The 25,118-nt window shown below is 55.1% G+C and overlaps 1 protein-coding gene across 1 annotated transcript in view; it reads left to right on the forward strand.

The window, feature by feature from the left end:
• Positions 1-24,612, forward strand: part of LOC139240504 (fibulin-2-like) — a 51,541-nt gene extending 26,929 nt beyond the window's left edge. Inside the window, exons 4-11 of the mRNA XM_070869046.1 lie at positions 2,630-2,696; positions 5,607-5,788; positions 9,382-9,510; positions 11,372-11,497; positions 12,301-12,420; positions 18,017-18,145; positions 20,831-20,954; positions 22,938-24,612. Of these exons, the coding sequence (XP_070725147.1) occupies positions 2,630-2,696; positions 5,607-5,788; positions 9,382-9,510; positions 11,372-11,497; positions 12,301-12,420; positions 18,017-18,145; positions 20,831-20,954; positions 22,938-23,295 (1,235 nt within the window). The 3' untranslated portion in view covers positions 23,296-24,612. The remainder of the gene's footprint in view (positions 1-2,629; positions 2,697-5,606; positions 5,789-9,381; positions 9,511-11,371; positions 11,498-12,300; positions 12,421-18,016; positions 18,146-20,830; positions 20,955-22,937) is intronic.
• Positions 24,613-25,118: the final 506 nt, after the last annotated feature.

Genomic DNA, 25,118 nt, shown 5'->3' on the forward strand with positions numbered 1-25,118 from the left:
CTGAGAGACACCAGTCAGTGTACAGATATCTCCCTGAGGGAGAGAGGGGACTGAGAGACACCAGTCAATGTACAGATATCTCCCTGAGGGAGAGGGGACTGAGAGACACCAGTCAATGTACAGATATCTCCCTGAGGGAGAGGGACTGAGAGACACCAGTCAGTGTACAGATATCTCCCTGAGGGAGAGGGGACTGAGAGACACCAGTCAGTGTACAGGTGTCTCTGAGGGAGAGAGGGGACTGAGAGACACCAGTCAGTGTACAGATATCTCCCTGAGGGAGAGGGGACTGAGAGACACCAGTCAGTGTACAGATATCTCCCTGAGGGAGAGGGACTGAGAGACACCAGTCAGTGTACAGATATCTCCCTGAGGGAGAGGGACTGAGAGACACCAGTCAGTGTACAGATATCTCCCTGAGGGAGAGAGGGGACTGAGAGACACCAGTCAGTGTACAGATATCTCCCTGAGGGAGAGAGGGACTGAGAGACACCAGTCAGTGTACAGATATCTCCCTGAGGGAGAGGGGACTGAGACACACCAGTCAGTGTACAGATATCTCCCTGAGGGAGAGGGACTGAGAGACAACAGTCAGTGTACAGATATCTCCCTGAGGGAGAGGGGACTGAGAGACACCAGTCAGTGTACAGATATCTCCCTGAGGGAGAGGGGACTGAGAGACACCAGTCAGTGTACAGATATCTCCCTGAGGGAGAGGGACTGAGAGACACCAGTCAGTGTACAGATATCCCCCTGAGAGAGAGGGGACTGAGAGACACCAGTCAGTGTACAGATATCTCCCTGAGGGAGAGGGACTGAGAGACACCAGTCAGTGTACAGATATCTCCCTGAGAGAGAGGGGACTGAGAGACACCAGTCAGTGTACAGATATCTCCCTGAGGGAGAGGGACTGAGAGACACCAGTCAGTGTACAGATATCTCCCTGAGGGAGAGGGGACTGAGAGACACCAGTCAGTGTACAGATATCTCCCTGAGGGAGAGGGACTGAGAGACACCAGTCAGTGTACAGATATCCCCCTGAGAGAGAGGGGACTGAGAGACACCAGTCAGTGTACAGATATCTCCCTGAGGGAGAGGGACTGAGAGACACCAGTCAGTGTACAGATATCTCCCTGAGGGAGAGGGGACTGAGAGACACCAGTCAGTGTACAGATATCTCCCTGAGGGAGAGGGGGCTGAGAGACACCAGTCAGTGTACAGATATCTCCCTGAGGGAGAGGGGACTGAGAGACACCAGTCAGTGCACAGATATCTCCCCGAGGGAGAGGGGACTGAGGGACACCAGTCAGTGCACAGATATCTCCCCGAGGGAGAGGGGACTGAGAGACACCAGTCAGTGCACAGATATCTCCCCGAGGGAGAGGGGAACAGGAGTCGGCCATTCGGTCCCTCGAGCCTGCTCCGCCATTAAATAAGATCGGGGCTGATCCACCTCAACACTTTCTCGTCCGATCCCCATGTGCCTTGAACCCCTTAATATTCACAAATCTATCGTTCTCGGGCCTTGAATATACTCAACGACTGAGCCTCCACTGCCCTCTGGGGCCGAGAATTCCAAAGATTCACCCCCCTCCGAGTGAAGAAATTCCTCCTCATCTCCGTCCTAAATGGCCGACCCCCTTATCCTGAGACTGTGTGACCCCTGGTTCTAGACTCCCCAGCCCCGGGGGGGAAACACCCTCCCTGCATCTACCCTGTCAATCCCCCTCAGAATCGGAGAGGTTTCAATGAGATCACCTCTCATTCTTCTAAACTCCAGAGAATATCGGCCCAGTTTGCTCAATCTCTCCTCATAGGACAATCCCCCCCCATCCCAGGAATCAGTCTGGTGAACCTTCGCTGCACTCCCTCTGTGGCAAGTATATCCTTCCTTGGGTAAGGAGACCAAAACTGTGCACAATACTCCAGGTGTGGTCTCACCAGGGCCCTGTGAAGGGATGGAGTATAAAAGCAGGGAAGTCTTGCTCCAGTTATACAGGGTATTGGTGAGGCCACACCTGGAGTACTGCGTGCAGTTTTGGTCTCCGTATTTACGAAAGGATATACTTGCTTTGGAGGCAGTTCAGAGAAGGTTCACTCGGTTGATTCCGGGGATGAGGGGGTTGACTTATGAGGAAAGGTTGAGTAGGTTGGGCCTCTACTCATTGGAATTCAGAAGAATGAGAGGTGATCTTATCGAAACGTATAAGATTATGAGGGGGCTCGACAAGGTGGATGCAGAGAGGATGTTCCCACTGATGGGGGAGACTAGAACTAGGGGGAATGGTCTTAGAATAAGGGGCCGCCCATTTAAAACTGAGATGAGGAGGAATTTCTTCTCTCAGAGGGTTGTAAATCTGTGGAATTCGCTGCCTCAGAGAGCTGTGGAAGCCGGGACATTGAATATATTTGAGACAGAAATAGACAGTTTCTTAACCGATAAGGGGGCGGGCAGGGAAGTGGAGCTGAGCCCATGATCGGATCAGCCATGATGGTATTAAATGGCGGAGCAGGCTCGAGGGGCCGAATGGCCGACTCCTATTTCTTATGTGCTTTACGCTCTGTACAATTGCTGTAAGACATTGTTGCTCTGATGCTCAAATCATGTGCCACTCCCATCTTTGAACAGATATCGATGAATGCCAGGAAGGGTTTGACAGCTGTGAACCGAATCTGGTCTGCCAGAACACCGCTGGGTCCTTTCTCTGTCGCCCCAGGGAGAAGTGCGGCCCTGGACTGACCTCCGACCCCCAGGGCAGCTGTGTGGGCAAGTGTGGCCTCAATCGCGATGACCCACCCTGTTGAAACAACAGAAACTCGCGTGTACAAGGCGCCTTTAACGTAGTAAATCGTTCCCCAGGCGCTTTGCGGCAGCGTTGCAAGACCAAACGGATAAATTTGACACCCGGCTGAGTCAGAAAAAAACTCGGGGCAGACGACCAAAAGCTGGGTCACAGAGGGAGGTTTTAAGGAGCGTCTTGAAGGAGGAGAGAGAGGCGGAGAGGTTTAGGGAGGGAGTTCCAGAGCTTGGTGGCCCAGGCAACAGAAGGCACGGCCACCGATGGTGGAGCGATTATCATCAGGGATGGTCAGGAGGGCAGAATTAGAGGAGCGCAGAGATCTCGGGGGGTTGTGGGGCTGGAGGGGGTTACAGAGATAGGGAGGGGTGTAGGGGCTGGAGGGGGTTACAGAGATTGGGAGGGGTGTAGGGGCTGGATGGGGTTACAGAGAGAGGGAGGGGTGTAGGGGCTGGAGGGGGTTACAGAGAGAGGGAGGGGTGTAGGGGCTGGAGGGGGTTACAGAGATAGGGAGGGGTGTAGGGGCTGGAGGGGGTTACAGAGATAGGGAGGGGTGTAGGGGCTGGAGGAGGTTACAGAGATAGGGAGGGGTGTAGGGGCTGGAGGAGGTTACAGAGATAGGGAGGGGTGTAGGGGCTGGAGGGGGTTACAGAGATAGGGAGGGGTGTAGGGGCTGGAGGAGGTTAAAGAGAAACGGAGGGGCAAGGAGGGATTTATCAACAAGGAAGAGGGGGTGATGGGTGAGCGGGACTCGGTGCGAGTTAGGACACGGGGGCAGCGAGCACAGGGGGTGATGGGTGAGCGGGACTGGGTGCGAGTTAGGACACGGGGGCAGCGAGCACAGGGGGTGATGGGTGAGCGGGACTGGGTGCGAGTTAGGACACGGGGGCAGTGAGCACAGGGGGTGATGGGTGAGCGGGACTCGGTGCGAGTTAGGACACAGGGTCAGTGAGCACAGGGGGTGATGGGTGAGTGGGACTCGGTGCAAGTTAGGACACGGGGCAGTGAGCACAGGGGGTGATGGGTGAGTGGGACTCGGTGCGAGTTAGGACACGGGGCAGTGAGCACAGGGGGGTGATGGGTGAGTGGGACTCGGTGCGAGTTAGGACACGGGGCAGTGAGCACAGGGGGTGATGGGTGAGCGGGACTCGGTGCGAGTTAGGACACGGGGGCAGCGAGCACAGTGGGTGATGGGTGAGCGGGACTGGGTGCGAGTTAGGACACGGGGGCAGTGAGCACAGGGGGTGATGGGTGAGTGGGACTCGGTGCGAGTTAGGACACGGGGGCAGTGAGCACAGGGGGTGATGGGTGAGTGGGACTCGGTGCGAGTTAGGACACGGGGGCAGTGAGCACAGGGGGTGATGGGTGAGTGGGACTCGGTGCGAGTTAGGACACGGGGCAGTGAGCACAGGGGGGTGATGGGTGAGTGGGACTCGGTGCGAGTTAGGACACGGGGCAGTGAGCACAGGGGGTGATGGGTGAGCGGGACTCGGTGCGAGTTAGGACACGGGGCAGTGAGCACAGGGGGTGATGGGTGAGTGGGACTCGGTGCGAGTTAGGACACGGGGCAGTGAGCACAGGGGGGTGATGGGTGAGTGGGACTCGGTGCGAGTTAGGACACGGGGCAGTGAGCACAGGGGGTGATGGGTGAGCGGGACTCGGTGCGAGTTAGGACACGGGGCAGTGAGCACAGGGGGTGATGGGTGAGCGGGACTCGGTGCGAGTTAGGACACGGGGGCAGTGAGCACAGGGGGTGATGGGTGAGTGGGACTCGGTGCGAGTTAGGACACGGGGCAGTGAGCACAGGGGGTGATGGGTGAGTGGGACTCGGTGTGAGTTAGGACACGGGGTCAGCGAGCACAGGGGGTGATGGGTGAGTGGGACTCGGTGCGAGTTAGGACACGGGGCAGCGAGCACAGGGGGTGATGGGTGAGTGGGACTCGGTGTGAGTTAGGACACGGGGCAGTGAGCACAGGGGGTGATGGGTGAGTGGGACTCGGTGCGAGTTAGGACACGGGGGCAGTGAGCACGGGGTGATGGGTGAGCGGGACTCGGTGCGAGTTAGGACACGGGGGCAGCGAGCACAGGGGGTGATGGGTGAGTGGGACTGGGTGCGAGTTAGGACACAGGGGCAGCGAGCACAGGGCGTGATGGGTGAGCGGGACTGGGTGCGAGTTAGGACACAGGGTCAGTGAGCACAGGGGGTGATGGGTGAGCGGGACTGGGTGTGAGTTAGGACACGGGGGCAGCCGAGTTTTGGATCACCTCTAGTTTACGTCGGGTAGAATGTGGGAGGCCAGCCAGTAGCGCGTTGCAGAGACTAAAAGGGAGGTGGGTCCACTGTGCCATCCATTCGAAGGGTTTGGGGGGGTTTATAGACAGAATAACAGATACCCGGGAGTGAGTTACAGGCTGGAATCTAATTGAGGGGCTGCACTGTCGGAGGGGCGGTACTGAGGGAGCGCCGCACTGTCGGAGGGGCGGTACTGAGGGAGCGCCGCACTGTCGGAGGGGCGGTACTGAGGGAGCCCCGCACTGTCGGAGGGGCGGTACTGAGGGAGCGCCGCACTGTCGGAGGGGCGGTACTGAGGGAGCGCCGCACTGTCGGAGGGGCGGTACTGAGGGAGCCCCGCACTGTCGGAGGGGCGGTACTGAGGGAGCGCCGCACTGTCGGAGGGGCGGTACTGAGGGAGTGCCGCACTGTGGGAGGGGCAGTACTGAGGGAGCGCCGCACTGTCGGAGGGGCAGTACTGAGGGAGCGCCGCACTGTCGGAGGGGCAGTACTGAGGGAGCGCCTCACTGTGGGAGGGGTTTATTTACAGACTGCCTGCTCCTGTTTCCGACAGACACGGACGAGTGCCGGACCCGGAGCCAGCCCTGTGCGATGGGCGATAACTGCATCAACACCATCGGCTCCTACACATGCCAGCGCAACTTGATCAGCTGCGGCCGCGGATACCACGCCGGTGACGGCAAGGCGCGGTGCGTCGGTAAGCTCGCGGTGACGCCCGCAGGGAGGGGGAGGGGCGTGGACCTGGCCGGGGGTGGGGCGCGGGGGGGAGGGGCGCGCCAGGTCTGGGTCCTGAGCCCCCCCCACCCCCGAGGACAGGGCGTTGTCCCGAGGGTCTTCGAGCGCTGGCGGCCAAGGGGGGGGTGGGGGAGATCGACGCAGCCCACCCCGACCCTGCCAGCCCTCGAGTATCTCCCGCACGGGCCGACGCGTTCCCGCTCCGCGCTTTGCGCCCACGTCTCGCATGGCCGCGCCTTCCTTCCGCTCAAGCCCGCGCCACAAGTCACAGTCGTGCCGCGCGAGTGCCACGCAGCGAGAATCTCCGACAGTGCGGGGCTCCCTCAGTGCCGCCCCTCCGACAGTGCGGCACTCCCTCAGTACCGCCCCTCCGACAGTGCGGCGCTCCCTCAGTACCGCCCCTCCGACAGTGCGGTGCTCCCTCAGTACCGTCCCTCCGACAGTGCAGCACTCCCTCAGTACCGCCCCTCCGACAGTGCGGCACTCCCTCAGTACCGCCCCTCCGACAGTGCGGCGCTCCCTCAGTACCGCCCCTCCGACAGTGCGGTGCTCCCTCAGTACCGTCCCTCCGACAGTGCAGCACTCCCTCAGTACCGCCCCTCCGACAGTGCGGCACTCCCTCAGTACCGCCCCTCCGACAGTGCGGCGCTCCCTCACTAACGCCCCTCCGACAGTGCGGCCCTCCCTCACTAACGCCCCTCCGACAGTGCGGCGCTCCCTCACTAACGCCCCTCCGACAGTGCGGCCCTCCCTCACTAACGCCCCTCCGACAGTGCGGCCCTCCCTCACTAACGCCCCTCCGACAGTGCGGCGCTCCCTCACTAACGCCCCTCCGACAGTGCGGCGCTCCCTCACTAACGCCCCTCCGACAGTGCGGCGCTCCCTCACTAACGCCCCTCCGACAGTGCGGCGCTCCCTCACTAACGCCCCTCCGACAGTGCGGCCCTCCCTCACTAACGCCCCTCCGACAGTGCGGCCCTCCCTCACTAACGCCCCTCCGACAGTGCGGCGCTCCCTCACTAACGCCCCTCCGACAGTGCGGCCCTCCCTCACTAACGCCCCTCCGACAGTGCGTCGCTCCGTCAGTACTGTCAACCAATGACTCTCTCCAACAAGCAAGAGTCTAACCACCGCCCCCTTGACATTCACCGGCATTCCCATCGCCCAATCCCCCCGCCATCAACATCCTGGGGGTCACCATTGACCAGAAACTTCACTGGACCAGACACATAAATACTGTGGCCACAAGAGCAGGTCAGAGGCTGGGTATTCTGCGGCCAGTGTCTCACCTCCTGAACTCCCCAAAGCCTCTCCACCATCTACAACCCACAAGTCAGGAGTGTGAGGGAACACTCCCCACTTGCCTGGGTGAGTTGCAGCTCCAACAACACTCGAGACGCTCGACACCATCCAGGACAAAGCAGCCCCGCTCGATGGGCCACGCTCCCCACCACCTCCAACACTCACTCCCTCCACCACCTCCAACACTCACTCCCTCCACCACCTCCAACACTCACTCCCTCCACCACCTCCAACACTCACTCCCTCCACCACCTCCAACACTCACTCCCTCCACCACCTTCAACACTCACTCCCTCCACCACCTCCAACACTCACTCCCTCCACCACCTCCAACACTCACTCCCTCCACCACCTCCAACTCTCGCTCCCTCCACCACCGGCGCACCGTGGCTGCAGTGTGCACCGTCCACAAGATGCACCGCGGCAACTGGCCAAGGCTTCTTCGGCAGCACCTCCCAAACCCGCGACCTCTACCCGCCTAGAAGGTCAAGGGCAGCAGGTCCATGGGAACACCACCCCCTCCACATTCCCCTCCCAGTCACACACACCATCCCTCGACTTGGAAATATATCGGCCGTTCCTCCATCGTCGCTGGGTCCCAATCCTGGAACTCCCTCCCTAACAGCACTGTGGGAGCACCTTCACCACACGGACTGCAGCAAGTGATCAGGAAGGCCAATGGAATCTTGGCCTTTATTGCAAAGGGGATGGAGTATAAAAGCAGGGAAGTCTTGCTGCAGTTATACAGGGTATTGGTGAGGCCACACCTGGAGTACTGCGTGCAGTTTTGGTTTCCATATTTACGAAAGGAGACACTTGCTTTGGAGGCAGTTCAGAGAAGGTTCACTCGGTTGATTCCGGAGATGAGGGGGTTGTCTTTTGAGGAAAGGTTGAGCAGGTTGGGCCTCTACTCATAGAAACATAGAAAATAGGTGCAGGAGTAGGCAATTCGGCCCTTCGAGCCTGCACCACCATTCAATATGATCATGGCTGATCATTCACTTCAGTACCCCTTTCCTGCTTTCTCTCCATACCCCTTGATCCCTTTAGCTGTAAGGGCCACATCTAACTCCCTCTTGAATATATCCAACGAACTGGCCTCAACAATTCTCTGCGGCAGGGAATTCCACAGGTTCACAATTCTCTGAGTGAAGAAGTTTCTCCTCATCTCGGTCCTAAATGGCTTACCCCTTATCCTTAGACTGTGACCCCTGGTTCTGGACTTCCCCAGCATTGGGAACATTCTTCCTGCATCTAACCTGTCCAGCCCCGTCAGAATTTTATATGTTTCAATGAGATCCCCTCTCATTCTTCTAAATTCCAGTGAATATAAGCCTAGTCGATCCAGTCTTTCTTCATATGTCAGTCCTGCCATCGCGGGAATCAGTCTGGTGAACCTTCGCTGCACTCCCTCAATAGCGAGAATGTCCTTCCTCAGATTAGGAGACCAAAACTGAACACAATATTCCAGGTGAGGTCTCATTGGAATTCAGAAGAATGAGAGGTGATCTTATCGAAAGGTATCAGATTATGAGGGGGCTCGACAAGGTGGATGCAGAGAGGATGTTTCCACTGATGGGGGAGACTAGAACTAGGGGGCATGGTCTTAGAATAAGGGGCCGCCCATTTAAAACTGAGATGAGGAGGAATTTCTTCTCTCAGAGGGTTGTAAATCTGTGGAATTCGCTGCCTCAGAGAGCTGTGGAAGCCGGGACATTGAATATATTTAAGACGGAGATGGACAGTTTCTTAACCGATAAGGGGGCGGGCAGGGAAGTGGAGCTGAGTCCATGATCGGATCAGCCATGGTCGTATTTGTTGAGTACCGAAGAACTCCACGAGGCTGAGTACCGCGAGCTGAACGTAGTGCGACTTTAGTCGTCTTTGTTACAACTCCGGGCGCGCCTGGACAACACGGCAGCTAACCTTTTGTACCAGCGCTGCACATGTGTGCAGTGACCATTGGGACTCCAACAGCCGCGCCCTCTGGTGGCAAGTCTCATACATAGCTACGTACAGAACAGTATTAAATGGCGGAGCAGGCTCGAGGGGCCGAATGGCCGACTACTGCTCCTATTTCTTATGTTCTTAAGAAGGCAGCTCACCGCCACCTTCTCGAAGGGTGATTCGGGACGGAAAATATGTGCCAACCTTGCCAGCGACGCGCACGTCCCAGGAACGGATATTTTTTTTTTACAAAGGACCGATCCAGTTCTGTCTCTCTCTCTCTCTCTCTCTCGCGCGCACACACAGATATCGACGAGTGCCAGACGGGGACTCACCGCTGTGACGCCGAGAACATTTGCCGAAACACGCCCGGCAGCTATCGTTGTGACTGCCATCCGGGTTACCGAGTGGACCCTTTCAGCAAGGCTTGTGTAGGTATGAGAAATATTGTGAACTGGTTCTTTTCCGCGACCCCCAACCTCTTCCCCATCCCGACCCTTCCTGCCCGTCTCCCGAGCTCCCAGGCTCACCCTCCCCGTGACGGGATTCCAGACTCTCGGCACTCTCTACGGGCGGTCAAGGGGGCGATTGCGTCGAGATATTTTGGCGACGATTAAAGGGTGGCGGGAAAGCGCGCGGAAACCGGCCAGCGTTCGATGGGGCAGGCCGAGAGCGGGAGAGAAACTGTTCCCTCTGGTGCGTGGGAGCCGAGAACAAGGGGTGGGGGGGCGTTACCTTAAAATTCGAGCCAGGCCGTTCAGTCCGGATGTCGGAAAACACTTCTTCACACAAAGGGCAGCGGGAATCCGGAAAACTCTCCCCCCCCCAAAAAGCTCTCGAGGCCGGGGGTCAGTTGGAAATTTCAAGACCAAGATCAATAGATTTTTGTTGGGGAAGGGTATTAATCGTTACGGAACCAAGGCGGGTAGCTGGAGTTAAAACACAGATCAGCCGCGATCGCATTGAATGGTGGAACAGGCTCGAGGGGCTGAACGGCCTCCTCCTGTCCCTAATGTAACAGACTCGAGGGGCTGAACGGCCTCCTCCTGTCCCTAATGTAACAGGCTCGAGGGGCTGAACGGCCTCCTCCTGTCCCTAATGTAACAGGCTCGAGGGGCTGAACGGCCTCCTCCTGTCCCTAATGTAACAGGCTCGAGGGGCTGAACGGCCTCCTCCTGTTCCTAATGTAACAGGCTCGAGGGGCTGAACGGCCTCCTCCTGTCCCTAATGTAACAGACTCGAGGGGCTGAACGGCCTCCTCCTGTTCCTAATGTAACAGGCTCGAGGGGCTGAACGGCCTCCTCCTGTCCCTAATGTAACAGACTCGAGGGGCTGAACGGCCTCCTTCTGTCCCTAATGTAACAGGCTCGAGGGGCTGAACAGCCTCCTCCTGTCCCTAATGTAACAGGCTCGAGGGGCTGAACGGCCTCCTCCTGTCCCTAATGTAACAGGCTCGAGGGGCTGAATGGCCTCCTCCTGTCCCTAATGTAACAGGCTCGAGGGGCTGAACGGCCTCCTCCTGTCCCTAATGTAACAGGCTCGAGGGGCTGAACGGCCTCCTCCTATTCCTAATGTAACAGGCTCGAGGGGCTGAATGGCCTCCTCCTGTCCCTAATGTAACAGGCTCGAGGGGCTGAACGGCCTCCTCCTGTCCCTAATGTAACAGGCTCGAGGGGCTGAACGGCCTCCTCCTGTCCCTAATGTAACAGGCTCGAGGGGCTGAACGGCCTCCTCCTATTCCTAATGTAACAGGCTCGAGGGGCTGAATGGCCTCCTCCTGTCCCTAATGTAACAGGCTCGAGGGGCTGAACGGCCTCCTCCTGTCCCTAATGTAACAGGCTCGAGGGGCTGAACGGCCTCCTCCTGTCCCTAATGTAACAGACTCGAGGGGCTGAACGGCCTCCTCCTATTCCTAATGTAACAGGCTCGAGGGGCTGAACGGCCTCCTCCTGTCCCTAATGTAACCGGCTCGAGGGGCTGAACGGCCTCCTCCTGTCCCTAATGTAACTGGCTCGAGGGGCTGAACGGCCTCCTCCTGTCCCTAATGTAACCGGCTCGAGGGGCTGAACGGCCTCCTCCTGTCCCTAATGTAACAGGCTCGAGGGGCTGAACGGCCTCCTCCTGTCCCTAATGTAACTGGCTCGAGGGGCTGAACGGCCTCCTCCTGTCCCTAATGTAACAGGCTCGAGGGGCTGAACGGCCTCCTCCTGTCCCTGTGTTCTCGCGGTGCTGGTGATGGGATGGTGGTGCGCGGTTTAGCTGCCCGTTAACCTGCCCGCTTTGCTCACTGTGACAGACATCGATGAGTGCCGCCGGTACACCGGACGCATCTGTGCCCAGAATTGTGAGAACACGCCCGGGTCGTACCACTGTGTCTGTGGGGCCGGATACAGACTGGCCCAGGACGGACGCAACTGCGAAGGTAATCGACCCCACCCCCCCCTCACAGTAATAAAACAGGGCTCCTCACACAGACACACTCGCTCACTCGCTCACTCACTCTCCCTCTCACTCACGCATTCTCTCTCTCTCTGTCTCTCTCTCTCTCTCTCTGTCTCTCTCTCTCTCTCTCTCTGTCTCTCTCTGTCTCTGTCTCTGTCTCTGTCTCTGTCTCTCTCTCTCTCTCTCTCTCTCTCACTCTCTCTCTCATACGCACTCTGTCTCATGCACTCTCTCACGCACTCTCCCTCTCTCTCACGCACGCTCTCTCTCACGGACTCTCTCTCTCTCTCTCGCTCTCTCTCACGCACTCTCTCTCTCTCTCGCACTCTCACTCGCACTCTCTCTGGCCCCTCCGACAGAGCGGCGCTCCCTCAGCACTTTCCCTCCGACAGAGCGGCGCTCCCTCAGTACCGCCCCTCCGACAGCGCAGTGCAGCACTCCCTCAGTACCGCCCCTCCGACAGCGCAGTGCGGCGCTCCCTCAGTACCGCCCCTCCGACAGCGCAGTGCAGCACTCCCTCAGTACCGCCCCTCCGACAGCGCAGTGCGGCGCTCCCTCAGTACCGCCCCTCCGACAGCACAGTGCGGCGCTCCCTCAGTACCACCCCTCCGATGGGGGAGCCTGTGTTGACCGGGAGGACGATCGGAGAATGGTGACCATTGACCTCCGGCTCAGGGAGGGGCCCAGTGATGGAGGAATTTGGCGGCACGGTTGACCAATCGATCGCGAACACTGACTGTCCTGTTCCCCCTCTCCCCCCCCCCCCCCCCCCTTGCCCTGCAGACATTAACGAATGTGAAACCAGCCCATGCGGCCAAGACTGTGCCAACGTGTATGGATCGTTCCAATGTTACTGCCGACACGGGTACACCCTCAACCGGATGGACAGGACCACCTGTGATGGTGAGTTGGTCCTCTCCGTATCGGGAGGACCTCCTAGCGTGGGCAGGCTTGGCAAGGAACCAACGCTCGAGGTTCTGGAAAGGGAGCCATTAACTCCAAGTCGAAAGCATTTCAGTTATCAGGAGGGGCTAAAAGAATTGGGACTCTTTATCTCAGAGCAGCGTAGACTTTGCGGGAGATCTGACTGAGGTTTATAAGATCATGAAGGGAGTATCATCCACATTATAGGCAGTCCCTCGGGATCGAGGAAGACTTGCTTCCCCTCTTAAAGTGAGTCCTTACCTGGTTGAACAGCCCAATACGGGGAACCACAGTCCCTGTCACAGGTGGGACAGACAGTGGTTGAGGGAAGGGGAGGGTGGGACTGGTTTGCCGCACGCTCCTTCCGCTGCCTGTGCTTGGTTTCTGCACGCTCTCGGCGACGAGACTCGAGGTGCTCAGCGCCCCTCCCGGATGCACTTCCTCCACTTAGGGCGGACTGGTCTTTGGGCCCAGGGACTCCCAGGTGTCGGTGGGGGATGTTGCACTTTATCAGGGGAGGCTTTGAGGGTGGTCCCCTGTAACGTTTCCTCTGCCCACCTTTGGCTCGCTTGCCCGTGAAGGAGTTCCGAGTAGAGCGCTTGCTTTGGGGAGTCTCGTGTCTGGGGGGCCATGCGGACAATGTGACCCTGCCCAGCGGAGCTGGTCGAGTGTGGTCAGTGCTTCGATGCTGGGGGATGTTGGGCCTGGTCGAGGACGCTAACGTTGGTGCGTCTGTCCTCCCGGGGGATTTGCGGGATCTTGCGGGAGACGGCGTTCCAGCTGACCGTTTATTTCAATTAAACAGGTCTGGCAGGACCAGAGGTCCCAAATTTAAGTTGCATCGGACTAGATCGAGGTTAGACGGCAGGCGGGGACTAGTGGACCCCTGGAACAAGTTGTCATTTCGTGTGGTGGTATACGTGCTTTCCCTTAGGAGTCTTCGATGCATTCTCACGTTACAATAGTTCTCGACCTGGGAGTGATTACTGCACTGAACAGATGAGAAGGTTCACTCGGTCGATTCCGGGGATGAGGGGGTTGACTTATGAGGAAAGGTTGAGTAGGTTGGGCCTCTGCTCATTGGAATTCAGAAGAATGAGAGGTGATCTTATCGAAACGTATAAGATTATGAGGGGGGCTCAACAAGGTGGATGCAGAGAGGGTGTTCCCACTGATGGGGGAGACTAGAACTAGGGGGCATGGTCTTAGAAAAAGGGGCCCATTTAAAACTGAGATGAGGAGGAATTTCTTCTCTCTGAGGGTTGTAAATCTGTGGAATTCTCTGGGCTCTCTGGTGGTGTCAACAGCACGCTTATGTACAGGGTGGGACGATCTGGGACTTTACACACTGCCTTGTCGATCGTCTCGGTATAAATGCGGTGAGTTGAGGGGTTTGGTTCTTCGCTGGGCTGTTGGGCAGCCGGCCTTGCCGGGCTCCTGGAGATGGTGAATTCGGCTTCGTGGTCAAGCATGATGTCGGTTACCACTTGTGTGTGTGTGTGTGTGTGTGTTGGAGGGCCGTGGTTGGTGGGGCCCTCTTCGGGTTGCTCGTCGCTGTTGGTGAACCGCGGTTTGATTTGGTGCAAAGGTTTTCTGCACGCTAGGCCATTGGTCAGTTTGACCTGAAGCACCCTCCTCCCCTCTCTGGCTGTGACCCCGTGCCAGCGAGCCATTTGGGACCAGGTCCATAATTGAGCACGAACACAGGATCATTGGCCTCAATGTCGCGTGACAAATGTGCGCGGTCGTGGAACACACTCTGTTGATGCCGCCTGCCCTCCACGTGATCAAGGCCTTGTTCCAAGCGCCCTTTTCTTCAGCAGCTCGGCTTGGGGGGGGGGGGAACCCCGGTGAGCGAGTGGGGCCTGTTGCAGTAGCTGAGCAGTACTCGGGACCCGAACCCGAACCCGAACCCTTCCGACGCGCGTACCCAGCTTTACTTGATGGTCTGAACTGCCCGTCCTGCCTGGCCGTTGGATGCTTGATCCCGTTGCGGGTCATGAATTCCCTGAATTCAGCACTGGTGAAGCACGGCCCATTGTCGCTGACTCGGACATCGGGCAGGCCGTGCGTGGCAAACATGGCTCGTAGGCTTTCAATGGTGGCCGTGGACGTGCTTACTGACATTATCGCACATTCAATCCATTTTGAGTAAGCGCCCACTACAACCAAAAACATTTTGCCTGGAAATGGGCCCCGCATAGTCTACATGGATCCTCGACCACGGTTTGGAGGGCCACGACCACAAACTTAGCGGTGCCTCTCTGGGTGCATGGCTCAGCTGAGAGCAAGTGTTGCACTGGCGCACGCGTGACTCCAAACCTGAGTCGATGCCAGGCCACCACACGTGGGATCTGGCGATGGCCTTCATCATTACGATGCCCGGGTGGGTGTTGTGCAGAATCACATATGAATGTGTCTCTGCCTTCCTTGGGCAAGACCACACGATTGCCCCACAACAGACGGTCCGCCCGCAGGGACAACTCGCCTTTGCGTCTGTGGAACGGCTTAATCGCCTCCTGCATCTCCGCTGGGCCAGCTCCCGTGGAGGGCACAGTTTTTTTTTACACCAGGGACAATAAAGGATCCTGGCTGGTCCAGGTCCTGATCTGGCGGGCCGTAACGGGGGGGACTTCTCGTTCTCGAATGCCTCCATCACCATGAGCAAGTCCGCTGGCTGTGCCATTTCCACCCCGGTAGCCGACGGAGAGCATCGGCGCAATTCTCTGCGCCCGGTCTGTGGCGGGTTACAGAGTTGTATGCCGACGGCGTGAGCGCCCATCTTTGGACGTGGGCAGAGGCATTGGTGTTAGTCCCCTTGCTCGCAGAGAATAGCGATATGAGCGTCTTGTGGTCAGTTTCAAGCTCAAACTTGAGGCCAAACAAGTACAGGTGCATTTTCTTTACCCCGTAAACGCACGCCAGAGCCTCTTTTTCAATCATGCTGTAGGCCCTTTCGGCCTTGGACAGACTCCTGGATGCATAGGCAACCGGTTGCAAAATCCCCGATTCATTAGCCTGTTGTAACACGCACCCGACCCCGTACGACGACGCATCGCAAACTAGCACTGATCGTTTACATGGGTTATACAGGGCAAGCAGTTTGTTCGAACGCAACAGATTTCTGGCTTTCTTAAAGGCAGCCCCCTGTGAGTTCCCCTCAAACCCAGTCGTCTCCCTTGCGCAGTAGCGCGTGCAGGGGTTCTAGCAAGGTGCTTAACCCGGGTGGGAAATTACCGAAGTAGTTAAGGAGTCCCAGGAACGAGCGCAGCTCCGTCACGTTCTGTGGCCGCGGCGTGTTCTTGGTGGCCTCCGTCTTGGCGTCGGTGGGTCTGATGCCGTCTGCCGCCATTCTCCTCCCCAAGAACGCGACCTCACGCGCCAGGAAAACGCACTGCGAGCGTTTCAACCTGAGCCCCACGCGACCCACCCGGCTAAGAACCTCCTCTTCAAGCGCTCCACGGTGTCCCGACCTGTAACCAATATGTCGTCCTGGAAGACCACTGCACAAGGAACCGACTTTAGCGGGCTCTCCATGTTCCGCTGGGAGTTCGCCGCGGCCGAACCGAATCCCGAACGGGCACCGGGTGTCGGTGAACCGACCTTTGTGCGGTGTTGATGCAGGTGAGACCTTTCGAAGACTCCTCCAGCTCCTGCGTCGTGTAGGCCGAGGTCAGGTCTGGCTTGGTGAATGTCTTCCCTCCAGCCAGGGGCGCAAATAGGTCGTCTGCCTTGGGTAGCGGGTACTGATCCTGCAGCGAAAAAGGGTTAATCGTTACTTTATAGCCCCCGCAAATTCTAACCGTGCCGTCCTCCTTGAGTACCGGGACAATCGGACTGGCCCACTCGTTGAATTCCACCGGCCCGATGATGCCTTCACGTTGCAGCCTGTCCAGCTCGATTTCTACTTTATCGCGCGTCATGTACGTTACCGCCCGAGCCTTGTGGTGGATGGGTCGTGTGCCGGGAACCAAACGGATCTGTACTTTCATCGTCCCCCTCCCCGGGAGGCTTCCGACGCCTGGCTCGAACAACGACGGGAACTTGCACAGAACCTGGGCACATGAGGCGTCGTCGAGGGACAAAAGCGCTCGGATGTCGTCCCAGTTCCAGCGGATTTTTCCCCAGCCAGCTTTCTGCCAAGCAATGTGGGGCCATCCACAGCGGGAGTTTGTGCACTGCTCCGTCATCGGAGACTTTGACCTCTGCACTGCCAATTACCGGGATTAGTTCCTTGGTATAAGTCCGTAGTTTGGTGTGAATGGGGCTGAGCTTGGGCCCGTGTGCCTTGTTGCCCCACAGCCTGTCGAAGGCCTTTTTACTCATCGTGGACTGACTCCCCTCCCCCGTGTCCAGCTCCATAGATACTGGAATTCCGTTCAGTTCGACGTTCAACATTATCGGTGGACGTTTCGTAGTGAACGTGTGCACCCCGTACACCTCTGCCTCCTCGGGGTTCGAGCCTCCAATTCCGCCTGATGCACAGTGGATCGATCTTCCTCTGCAACGTGGTGGCTTGCAGAGTTTGCAGCTCGCCCGCACATACGCTGGAGGTGCCCCACTGTTCTGCAGCTGTGCTGGAAGCGGCATTGATGGGGCCGATGATCACCTCCACAGCGCCAACAGGGTGTTAACTGCCTCGCATTAACGATTGATGGCGGACTCTGGGTCAACTGAGGTCGGGCCGCAGCAGCCGGCGTGTACGTTCCGCCCTGTACATTCCCGCTCGAAACCGACGTTACTTTGTGCACAGTACTGGCCGAAACGTCTCCTGTTCTGCGAAATCTGTTTGGTGTTGTCGCTGGTGGACATAGATTGCCTGGGCTATCATTACGGCTTTACTCCGATTCAGAGTTTCTACAGTCAACAGTTTGCGAAGGATTGTCTCACGTCCAACGCCCAGCACAAAGAAGTCTCTGAGCATTTGTTCCAGGAATCCCTCAAACCCGCACTGTCCTGCGAGGCGCCTTAGTTCGGCGACGCAGCTCGCCACTTCCTGGCCCTCCGACCGTAGGCGCGTGCAGAACCGGTATCTCGCCATCAAAACGCTTTCCTTAGGATTTAGGTGCTCCCGGACCAGCGTACACAGTTCTTCGTAGGGTTTCTCTGTTGGTTTTTGCCGGAGCGAGGAGATTCTTCACGAGGCCAGAGGTTGTCGCCCCACAGACGGTGAGGAGGATCGCCCTTCGTTTGGCAGCGTTCTCGCCCCCTTCCAGCTCGTTGGCCACAAAGTATTGGTCGAGTCTCTCCACAAAGGCCTCCCCATCGTCCTCTTCTGAGAACTTCTCCAGGATGCCGACTTTGCATTTTGCATTTTCGCGCGGTTGTTCGTTTCCTCGTCGCCAATTGTTACGCTCGTAATAAAGGTGGAATCTGAGAATTGAGTAAGTGTGACCTTGGCTCCTTTAATACGACTCCAGAGTGCAGGTACCTCGTGGGTGTACACTGTGCTCCCAAGGGATGCTGGGACCCCTTCGAACTCCAACAGGTGGGCCCCCTGGTGGTCAGGTGTCATGCAGGTTACAAAGGGTTGCATACATAACACTAACCTTTTGTCTCTCGGTGTCTCTCTCAGATATTGACGAGTGTTCACTCACGGCCTCTGCCCTTTGTGCCTATCGCTGCATTAACACTCCCGGAACCTTCAACTGCATTTGCCCCGAGGAGGGATATGTCCTTTCGCCCAATGGGAGGAACTGCAGAGGTACGCGTTTATATCTTCAGTATATGCAGTACAGCGGGACCTGGGGGTACTGGTGCATGAAACACAAAAGGTTAGTATGCAGGTACAGCAAGTGATCAGGAAGGTCAATGGTATCTTGGCCTTTATTGCAAAGGGGGATGGAGTATAAAAGCAGGGAAGTCTTGCTGCAGTTATACAGGGTATTGGTGAGGCCACACCTGGAGTACTGCGTGCAGTTCTGGTCTCCGTATTTACGAAAGGATATACTTGCTTTGGAGGCAGTTCATTGAAGGTTCACTCGGTTGATTCCGGGGATGAGGGGGTTGACTTATGAGGAAAGGTTGAGGAGGTTAGGCCTCTACTCATTGGAATTCAGAAGAATGAGAGGTGATCTTATCGAAACGTATCAGATTATGAGGGGGGCTCGACAAGGTGGATGCAGAGAGGATGTTCCCACTGATGGGGGAGACTAGAACTAGGGGGCATGGTCTTAGAATAAGGGGCCGCCCATTTAAAACTGAGATGAGGAGGAATTTCTTCTCTCAGAGGGTTGTAAATCTGTGGAATTCGCTGCCTCAGAGAGCTGTGGAAGCCGGGACATTGAATCTATTTAAGACAAAAGTAGACAGTTTCTTATTAAGTGGATAAGGGGGCGGGCAGGGAAGTGGAGCTGAGTCCATGATCGGATCAGCCATGATCGTATTAAATGGCGGAGCAGGCTCGAGGGGCCGAATGGCCGACTCCTGCTCCTATTTCTTATGTTCTTATATTCATTCTCGGGATATGGGCACGAGCTGTTTTGCCTGTCGCTGTGCGCTGGGAAAAATTCTCCTCCATTTTGTCGGCAGTCCCTCGAATCGAAGATGACTTGCTCCCGGGCCAAAAAGGGATGAGTTCGATGAGTTCCCAGGTGTTTCAATGAAGGACCCGATATTCCGGATCCCGAACTACATCCCGAAGGGTGGAAGATGCCTGTGGGTGGATTGTTTTAACGCGGGGTGACCGTTGCACACCAGCCACCACACGGGGCCTGACAGAGCCAGGTCTGGGTCCAGGGGCAAGGGTCAACCAGGACGACTGGAGACCTGCTCTGCTGCACGGACCCTCGGCTCTCCTGGGCCCCGTCACTCGCTCCGCGATCTCTCGCCGCTCCTTCGCCCCCGACCTCGCTGCTCCCACTGTACCGGCCCCACGCTCCAATCACCGACCTGGGTTACGGCGACGTCCAATCCGGTCGCCCACCCGTACCAGGGCCGATCAGGGCCACCAAATTCACACGCACGAAGAAGGGAAGTGGAGAGAATATCCATGTTAGCGCCCTGCTCTAACTGTACAGGGTATTGGTCAGGCCACACCTGGAGTACTGCGTGCAGTTCTGCTCTCCGTATTTAAGGAGGGATACACTTGCTTTGGAGGCGGTTCAGAGAAGGTCCACTCGGTTGATTCCGGGGATGAGGGGGTTGCCTTACGAGGAAAGGTTGAGCAGGTTGGGCCTCTACTCATTGGAGTTTAGAAGAATGAGAGATGATCTTATCGAAACGTATCAGATTCTGAGGGGGGCTGGACAGGGTAGATGCAGAGAGGATGTTTCCCCCTCGTGGGGGGAATCTAGAACTAGGGGGCACATAGTCTCAGAATAAGGGGTCGCCCATTTAAGACAGAGATGAGGAGGAATTTCTTCTGGTGAATCTGTGGAATTCTCTGCCCCAGAGAGCTGTGGAGGCTGGCTCACTGAAGGTGGAGACAGACAGAGTTTTGAACGATGAGAACATAAGAAATAGGAGCAGGAGTCGGCCATTCGGCCCCTCAAGCCTGCTCCGCCATTTTTAACCAATAAGGAAATTAAGGGTGACCGGGAGCGGGCGGGTAAGTGGAGCTGAGTCCACGGCCAGATCAGCTGTGATCTTGTTGAATGGCGGAGCAGGCTCGAGGGGCTAGATGGCCTACTCCTGTTCCTAATTCTTATGATCTGCTTATGTCCGCCATTCAATACGATCGCGGCTGATCCGATCATGGGCTCAGCTCCACTTCCCCGCCCGCCCCTTCACTCCCTTATCGCTCAACAATCTGTCTATCTCCACCTTAAATATATTCAGTGACCCAGCCCCCCACAGCTCTTTGGGGCAGAGAATTCCACAGATTCACCAGAAGAAACTCCTCCTCATCTCCGTCTTAAATGGGCGACCCCTTATTCTGAGACTATGTGCCCCCTAGTTCTAGATTCCCCCCACGAGGGGGAAACATCCTCTCTGCATCTACCCTGTCCAGCCCCCTCAGAATCTGATACGTTTCGATAAAATCACCTCTCATTCTTCTAAATTCCAATGAGTAGAGGCCCAACCTCCTCAACCTTTCCTCATAAGTCAACCCCCTCATCTCCGGAATCAACCGAGTGAACCTTCTGTGAACTGCCTCCAATGCAAGTGTATTCTTTCTCAAATACGGAGACCAGAACTGCACGCAGTACTCCAGGTGTGGCCTCACCGATACCCTGTCGAGTTGTAGCAGGACTTCTCTGCTTTTATACTCCATCCCCCTTTGCAAGGTTTATGGGGGGCGGGCGGGAAAGTGGAGCTCAGCCCAGGATCAGATCGGATCAGCCATGATCCTATTAAATGGCGGAGCAGGCTCGAGGGGCCGAATGGCCGACTCCTGCTCCTGTTTCTTACATTCCTGTGTCTTACACTCTCTCTCTTTATTCACCAGACCTTGACGAATGCGCCTTAGGAACTCACAACTGCACGAGCGCGGAGACCTGTTTCAACGTTCAGGGCAGATATAAATGCCTCTCCTTCGAGTGCCCCGCGAACTACAGGAGAGTGACACAGACGTAAGTGAACATTTTTGGTAGACGGGGAGGTTTTTTTTGCCGCTGTGGGCTGTGGGGCGGTAATACCGCTGTCCGCGGCCGGAATGGTGGTGATTGGGTCACTGCCCCCCTGGTCACTCGCGCCGGGGCAACGCACTGCTGTAAGCGCCTGCGATTACTAACTGTCCCCCACAACACGGCAATCTGTCGGCAGAAATCAGCCCGCTCTTATCGGGAGAAGTTACTGGAGCTTCAATCATGGGCTGTTTGCTATACTTCGCTTTAAATAGATCCTGTAGACTGTTTGCTCTACTTCGCTTTAAATAGATCCTGTAGACTGTTTGCTCTACTTCGCTTTAAATAGATCCTGTAGACTGTTTGCTCTACTTTGCTTTAAATAGATCCTGTAGACTGTTTGCTCTACTTCGCTTTAAATAGATCCTGTAGACTGTTTGCTCCACTTCGCTTTAAATAGATCCTGTAGACTGTTTGCTCCACTTCACTTTAAATAGATCCTGTAGACTGTTTGCTCCACTTCGCTTCAAATAGATCCTGTAGACTGTTTGCTCTACTTCGCTTTAAATAGATCCTGTAGACTGTTTGCTCTAATTCGCTTTAAATAGATCCTGTAGACTGTTTGCTCTACTTCGCTTTAAATAGATCCTGTAGACTGTTTGCTCTACTTCGCTTTAAATAGATCCTGTAGACTGTTTGCTCCACTTCGCTTCAAATAGATCCTGTAGACTGTTTGCTCTACTTCACTTCAAATAGATCCTGTAGACTGTTTGCTCCACTTCGCTTCAAATAGATCCTGTAGACTGTTTGCTCTACTTCGCTTTAAATAGATCCTGTAGACTGTTTGCTCTACTTCGCTTTAAATAGATCCTGTAGACTGTTTGCTCTACTTCGCTTTAAATAGATCCTGTAGACTGTTTGCTCTACTTCGCTTTAAATAGATCCTGTAGACTGTTTGCTCTACTTCGCTTTAAATAGATCCTGTAGACTGTTTGCTCCACTTCGCTTCAAATAGATCCTGTAGACTGTTTGCTCTACTTCACTTCAAATAGATCCTGCAGACTGTTTGCTCCACTTCGCTTTAAATAGATCCTGTAGACTGTTTGCTCTACTTCGCTTTAAATAGATCCTGTAGACTGTTTGCTCCACTTCACTTCAAATAGATCCTGTAGACTGTTTGCTCCACTTCGCTTTAAATAGATCCTGTAGACTGTTTTCAAAAATGCACTATTTAAAGAGCTTCTGTAGACTGTTTGTTGTGCGCTATTGAAGTAGATTCTGTAGACTGATGTAGTGCGCTGTAAGTAGATTCTGTAGACTGTTTGATGTAGTGCACAGTTTAAGTAGATTCTGTAGACTGATATAGTGCGCTGTAAGTAGATTCTGCAGACTGTTTGATGTAGTGCGCAGTTTAAGTAGATTCTGTAGACCATTTGATGGAGTGCGCAGTTTAAGTAGATTCTGTGGACTGTTTGATATAGTGCACTGTAACTAGATTCTGTAGACTCTTTGATGTAATGCACAGTTTAAGTAGATTCTGTAGACTGATGTAGAGCGTTGTTTAAGTAGATTCTGTGGACTGTTTGATGTAGTGCACAGTTTAAATAGATTCTGTAGACCGTTTGATGGAGTGCGCAGTTTAAGTAGATTCTGTGGACTGTTTGATATAGTGCACTGTAAGTAGATTCTGTAGACTGTTTGATGTAGTGCACAGTTTAAGTAGATTCTGTAGACTGTTTGATGTAGTGCATAGTTTAAGTAGATTCTGTAGACTGATGGAGTGTGCAGTTTAAGTAGATTCTGTGGACTGTTTGATGTAGTGCACTGTAAGTAGATTCTGTAGACTGTTTGATGGAGTGCACAGTTTAAGTAGATTCTGTGGACTGTTTGCTCTGAGTCCTGCAGTAAGTCCCGCCCCACCTCCATGTCATTGGCTGACTCGGCGATATTACTCACACTTTGTGTTTCTATTTCCCGTTTCCCGGGCAGGCGCTGTGAACGGCTGGCGTGCCAGGATTACATCGAGTGCCAGACGATGCCGCAGAGGATCAGCTACTACCAGCTCAGCTTCCCCACCAACATCCGGGTGCCGGCCAACATCTTCCGCATCAGCCCGTCGCCGGTCTACGCGGGCGACAACATCCTGCTGGGCATCACCGGCGGCAACCAGGGCATGCACTTCAGCACCCGCCGGCTCAACAACTACACCGGCTTTGTCTACCTACAGCTGCCGCCCAGGGGGCCCGGCGACTTCCTGCTCGACGTGGAGATGACTCTGATCCGCCACAGCACCGCCACCAAGTTCATCGCCAGGATCTACGTCTTCATCACGGGCCCCGCTCTCTGACGGGAGCAGGAGGCCGTTCAGCCCCTCGAGCCTGTTGCATTCGGAACAGGAAAACATAGAAACATGGAAAATAGGAGCAGAAGTTGGCCATTCGGCCCCTCGAGTCTGCACCGCCATTCAATATGATCACCGGCGGTCCCTCGAACGAGGGTGACTTGCTTCCACATGAGTTCACAGGTGTTTCAATGAAACATAGAAACATAGAAAATAGGTGCAGGAGCAGGCCATTCGGCCCTTCGAGCCTGCACCGCCATTCAATAAGATCATGGCTGATCATTCACCTCAGTACCCCTTTCCTGCTTTCTCTCCATACCCCTTGATCCCTTTAGCCGTAAGGGCCACATCTAACTCCCTTTTGAATATATCCAACGAATTGGCCTCAACAACTTTCTGCGGTAGAGAATTCCACAGGTTCACAATTCTCTGGGTGAAGAAGTTTCTCCTCATCTCGGTCCTAAATGGCTTACCCCTTATCCTTAGACTGTGACCCCTGGTTCTGGACTTCTCTCAACATCGGGAACATTCTTCCTGCATCTAACCTGTCCAGACCCGGCAGATATAGAACAAATGATGAAGAATTATCCTGAAATCACGGCTTACTGAATTACTATGCACAACCCAGATCGTTTAACATACAGACGATGTCATCAAATTATTATGCGCATAGTAACAAGTTAGACTCAAATACTTGACATACAGATCAATGACCAGCTACACATTTCAATGGCTAAATGGCTCCATGTCACCTCGCACCCTGTTTTAATCAAAATCTTCAATTTTCCAACTTTTAACCCTTTCAATATCTCCAGACCACCCCGAAACAACGGGTTTCAGAAATGTGAGCTTGCTCTCCCACACCAATCCCGAACAAACATCTCCCTTTCAATCCGTGCAAGGCGGCCCCTTTAAATGCTCGCAGCGGACTGACTGCCCCCCTCTCCTGGAGAAAAGACGGAATAAAAGACTTTTGTGGATCAAAACTGCGTATACACACACACACACGCACAGCAAAATAGCTTCTGCGATGGTTGGAGCTTCTTGACTGATTGTGGTCACCGTGGTTGTCTTGACGTATTCCTGCCACTGGGTGGCGGCATCAGATTGGACAGACAGCCAGCAAGCAGCATGGTCAGCCTCCATTTTAGCTAGAACTATCTGTAACTTTTGTTAATTGGGACCAAATCTTCTATAGTAGCAAACCTTCGCAGAAGTACAGTTATGAAAATAACTTCTCGTTATCCAATCATTCTGGAATTATTGTATTTTATCTTTGATGTACAGTAAGAGATTAGCAACTTTTCTTTATCGCTGTTTTCATTCCGTTGTTACTGTTGCATTGCAAGAATTCTAGATCTGTCTTTTATTCTTTATCAACAGTTTTCACACTGCATTTATTAAAAGTTTTGGATTCTGAAGCTGTGACCTTTAGCCATATTTCTTGATGTAGTGTTTCAACTATACTGCAACTACAGCTAGCTGGAGAATCAGAGTTACGCTGCGCTCAAACAGAACCCAGCACAGTGAAAATAACCGTGAAACACGACTTGAGAATTACCCTGAGTAATCGCCCAGATCACTCGGCAGAATATCATGTCAGGCGTTCCTGGTAGCGCGAAATCCCCTCCACGAGGAATCTCTACACTCCGAGCTCGGAGATCTCCCCCCCCCCCCACCACCCCGGGCCAGACCCTCCGACTCAATCACGGAGACAGAGGTACCCTACCCCTAAAAAGCCCTCAGCGATGATGCAGAAGCACGACAAAAGGAAATGACATCATCACTGGCGCCCAACTAATTCTTGAAGAGCTTCAAGAGGTCTCAGA

The sequence above is a fragment of the Pristiophorus japonicus genome, chromosome 32, assembly GCF_044704955.1.
Source record: "Pristiophorus japonicus isolate sPriJap1 chromosome 32, sPriJap1.hap1, whole genome shotgun sequence".
Lineage (NCBI taxonomy): Eukaryota > Metazoa > Chordata > Chondrichthyes > Pristiophoridae > Pristiophorus > Pristiophorus japonicus.